A 4,563-nucleotide genomic window follows, 5' to 3' on the forward strand; every position below is an offset into this window, starting at 1 on the left:
GGGGGGGCAGAGCTGACACTTCTCATCACCCGAACTCGAGCGAGTCACCCTCACTCTGGCCCTGTCTAACCACCCGACCGAAAGCCATCGTTTCCATCTCCCGCCAGCGTTTAGAGGCCCCAGGGAAAAACCGCTCTTCTCGACGCAGACGTGTTTCCCCTTCTGCCTGTGCCGAAATCGAGACACACTGCAAACAAGATTCGTATAAAGAAAATAACCTTTATTAGACAAATCAATTAAATCCTGAAAAAAGTGTCAGGTAAACATTACTAAAGGTTTTTCCAGCAATGCAGAAACCTTTGAAACTGAGAAATTCAGGAAGTTTCATGTTCCTTTTGTTGCATGAGTAAATTCTCTCCCTCTTGCGACATGAGCTACTGCTGTCTCGACAGCCCCAAAATCTTGCATTAACTTCGCAATTATTTGCAAGTAGTAACTTCTAAACTCTTCCCTGTGCAACTGTTTCCCACACAATTTTGTACAAAGCTGTCAAACTGTTCTTTTTTTAGACAGCAAAAGGAACACAAGGTTTAAAAAAAATCCAGCGTATTAAAAATAAACAAGTGTTCTGTGTACAGTACAGGAATTTCCAAACTTGAAGGAACATCGTCTGTGTGCAGAGGGTAACTCAGGCGGCCGAGGTTTAACATCGGGGACCGCGGCGCTGCCCTGTCAAGGGCCAGGCAGCTCCCCCGCCCCAGCAGCTACGGGGAGAAAACTGCAGTTAAATAAATTACTGCTCCATCTTCTTCCTCAGGCTAAATGCGACACCGCTGCTCTCCCATCTGGGGGAGCCGATTTACAGCGCTTCAGAAACCAGGAGTAACCAGGAGCTTGGCAGCAAGTAACTACCGTCTCAAAACCCGCCGATTTTCATTTCCTCCAAGACCAGGGAGAGGGCGTCACAGCCACGCAGCGAGCTCTGGCGTTACGCACAAATAGGCAACCTCGGAACACGGGGCACGTTTGTGCTCCAGTTACGTTCCGCTACTTCAGACAACACGCGTTTAAGGTTCAGCATTACAATCAACCCATTCTACTCGGAACCTGTCGGTCTCAGATGCCACCACCATCCAAAGCTCCTCAATCAAGCCACGACGGTGGGACTGAAGTACCTGGAGAGGGGCTGAGTCGGAGGCGAAGCAAGCGGCCAGTCCCCGTCATCCCAAAACCCGGGGCACAGCCTGGCCGCCGGGATAAGGCACGCTGGAGCTCGCCACTCGCACCCCGTGCGACTGGAACCTGACCCAGCGGAGAGAGCGAGCCTTGCCGCCGGGACAGCAGCCGCGCGGGGCAAAGGGCTTCAATCGGAGCCAGGAACTTTGGCGATTCGGGCCTTCCGACCGCCGCCAGACGGCTCCCTCGTCGTCACTCCTCGTGACGTCTCTGCTGGCTGCTCTGAACTCCCTGCCCTGCTGCCCCGGCCTTCCCGCCGGCTGGGATCCTCCCCCGCTCCTGGGGGAGCGGCTCAGGTTTTACAGGGTTCAGCTGGCGGCTGGTTAGTGCAGAAATTGCACAGGGAGAGCGGAAGAGCTGACAGACGGTTAAGACAGAGATAAGCTCAGCACTGCGGCACTGGAAGAATCATCTGAAGGAACAATTCACTGTAACAATGAAATTGCTTTTATTAAAACAGAAGTGTTAAGCCGAGAAAATAAATTATTGTTATGATAGACATATTTAGAACATAGGGAAGGACGTTAAATCTTGAGCTCCAGGTCAATATAACTCCGAAACAGAAAGTTACACTACTTTTCTTAAATACCTCAGTTTCTCTTCGTGCCCTTCCAAAAAACTTTATAAAATGTGCAGCTTACAGAACAAACAGTAACAGAGTCACTTGTAACAAAAATCTGTACAGCTCATAGCTTTAAAAATAATATTTTGTTTTTCAAACTGCTATGTTACTTATTACTCATAAATATAGGGCTAACAAGTTTTGAATGCCCAAGGTCCCATCCAACACCAAAGCCGTTACGCGTAGCCGACAGAAACCCCCTTGGCACTTCCCCCCAGCCAGAGGTCAGGTTTTGGACTGTTTGAAAGAGCCTGATTATGCGTAAAAAAAAAAAAAAAAACAAAACAAAACAACCCAAAAAATCTTCGTAGGTGAAGACTGTCTCCTTCTGCTGGTCAGAGGCCTGGGGTCTTCAGTGAGTTTGAAATGGCAATCAAACCTGGAACACAGCACCGTGCAATGGGTTAGACTGGCCGCGCTGGGGTGACGCGGCAGGATCCCACGGGTCCCTCTGCCCCGGCCAGCAGTGATTTTGCAAATCGCTTGAAAACCACCATTTGTCAGAGCTGCATTTTGGTGGGGAAAGAACGTTTTACCGGGGGAGCCTCGCAGGAGAAGGGCGGCTCTTCCCCCCACGCGGAGGGCTGCCTCTGCGCCTCAGGACTCGCCCAAAGGCAAACCCTGCTGCTTCTGTGGCCACTTCAAAGGTCTTGTCTGCGACCTCCCCCCTGCAAGAAAGGGCTCTGGATCTTAGATTTTAACCTTGGCTGGTTCCGTTTAGCTGGTTATGAACTCCTGTACCTTGGCAGATCACAAACCGTGGGCCCGCCTGCTTGTAACACCCCCACGGTGCCAAACCTACGAGCCACCTACCACCCTGTGCCCTGACCACTGAAGCCCTAACCCTGCCTCTCTCGTGTTCATACCCCTCTGCTCCCGGTGAAAAGGGAGGCTCAGTCCTAAGGACAGAGAGGAAAAAGCTGAGCCAGAAGCGGGCTCGTTTGAGCGGGGCCTGACACGACCTTCCAAGAGCTGCCACCCCCACGTAGGAAGCCCTGCGTGGCTGCGTGTCTTGCCAGGGCTCATCCCTCCTCAGGTCAACAGCGATTTCCTCGCAGACAAGGTATCCTCCAGAAATCAGTAAGTACAGGAGCAACATCTGGCGGCTCCCTCAGGACAACCTGACCACAACCTAGCAGGTTCCTCTGCCTGGTGATGCGCAGTTTCCTTTGGAGGTTCAAAGGAAACTGTGGGATCAATCCAGCTTGGGGAGAATACCGTGGATTCCCCAAGGCAGTTCAGAGGGACTAACGAAGAGCGGGATTTCGGCAAACAGGCACAAGAAACAGATTAGTGGTTAGACAGCTGGGCAGCATTCAGAGGAAAGCAGCTCATCTGAACACTGATGACTAGGTGGTGCTCAAGCCTCTACTACCTGAAAGTGATTTCGCTTGTTTTGCTTCTGCTCCTTCAAACCCGGGAGGCATCAGAGCAGCTGTTTAAGGCAACGGCTCTATGGGAGCCATCTCTGTGGGAGCTGGTCTTCTCCAACCAGGTGAATCAGAGCCTCAGAGAGCGGTCAGGAATGCGTGCGGAAAACTTCTCATCGAGAAGCGGGGGGTGAGGTTCTCCTGACAAGCCTGACCAGCACTCAGAGCTGCTGGAAAATCCCCTTCAGGGGCTACTTACAACAACTCCACTTCCTTAGGCGGTATACGTGTGCAGAGGGGCTCACACTATTGTCGAGGGACTTATGGTGACCTGGCCTGCTTTCTGCAGAGGAGAGAAGCCAGCATTAGTACAGGGTTAGAGGACAACAGCATCAGGACACGATCTAGTGGGAAGGGAAGCAGCTGAGAACTCTCCGGAACATAGGAGGAGACACAGTGACATCTCAGAGCGACAGGCTCCCGCTCCTCCATCTCATCACTCCCCAAAAAAGGCCCAAACCTCCCAGGAAAGGAGCTTAGCAGCTTTTGCAGCAGAGCTCCATCCATCCCAGGAGGTTACGTATGTACCCCAGCCCGTGACAGCATTAAAGCTCCTGTGTGTGCAGCATCCCCTCCTGGTGTGGCCTCCAGCACTGCAGGTCCTTTCCGGTGCATCTCCTCGGGGATCTTGGCCGCCGCAGGGGAGGCTCTCACAACAGAGGGGCTTTCGCCTGCCCCAGGGGCGGCGAGTCTCTGCAAGAGGAAAGGTCACTTCCCCACAGTGACTCCTAGCCCAAAAGCAGCGTCTTCAGTCCCCCCCCGAGAGGCAGCTGCAGGAACAGGCAAAGTGACGAGAGTATTTTGGCTGCTTGCACTTACTGCAGAAATGTACTGGCTGTTTGTGAACCTGGGCTTCTCCTCCATCGCAGAGCCGTGTTGTGAACCTAGGGGCATGTAGGGGGGTGAGCCCATGTCTTCACAGAAGCTTTCTTGTGGGATGCTGGAGACACAGCCACTGTCCGAGCCGCTGGAGCCGCTGCTTGGCCCGCAGTGCGCTGACTCTGAGCTCTCTGTTGCGGAAGGTCACTGCAATGACCATGAATTTGGCCTACATGACCTGTGCCACATACGTTTGATAAGGTATCTGTTTGCAGAGGCACTGGTCACACAAGCCCACAGATAAGCCACACTCCTGTCTGGGCCTCTTTAAAGCCATAGGCAACAAAATAACTAAAGGAAGCGTAGCAAATAATGCTGGAGATTGGTATAGACTGGCCAGGGAAGTTCACACAGGGGAAGCCAAGGGGTTACTGGACCAGGCTGGCGAGAGCAAGGGACAGAGTGCTTCGTACCAGAGGGGCAGGCAGGCAGAGGCACGAGCGCTGGTCACCAAGG

The 4,563-nt window shown here is 52.8% G+C and overlaps 1 protein-coding gene and 1 long non-coding RNA gene across 3 annotated transcripts in view; both read right to left on the bottom strand.

The window, feature by feature from the left end:
• Positions 1-1,604: 1,604 nt before the first annotated feature.
• LOC109279828 lies at positions 1,605-4,228 on the bottom strand. 2 transcript variants are annotated; one of them, XR_002086351.1, is made up of 3 exons: positions 4,048-4,228; positions 3,428-3,511; positions 1,605-2,177 (listed from the first exon to the last, which is right to left on the bottom strand). It is a non-coding gene; the product is annotated as an uncharacterized LOC109279828 (long non-coding RNA). The 2 variants fall into 2 exon arrangements; XR_002086352.1 differs by lacking the exon at positions 4,048-4,228 and having other exon boundaries at positions 3,428-3,843.
• A 247-nt stretch (positions 4,229-4,475) lies between these two features.
• The window catches only part of PLEKHG4 (pleckstrin homology and RhoGEF domain containing G4), an 89,367-nt gene continuing 89,279 nt past the window's right edge, over positions 4,476-4,563 (bottom strand). The window contains exon 23 of the mRNA XM_019474985.1: positions 4,476-4,488. Within this exon, the coding sequence (XP_019330530.1) occupies positions 4,476-4,488 (13 nt within the window). The remainder of the gene's footprint in view (positions 4,489-4,563) is intronic.

Source organism: Aptenodytes forsteri, unplaced genomic scaffold, assembly GCF_000699145.1.
Source record: "Aptenodytes forsteri isolate BGI_AS27 unplaced genomic scaffold, ASM69914v1 Scaffold14, whole genome shotgun sequence".
Lineage (NCBI taxonomy): Eukaryota > Metazoa > Chordata > Aves > Sphenisciformes > Spheniscidae > Aptenodytes > Aptenodytes forsteri.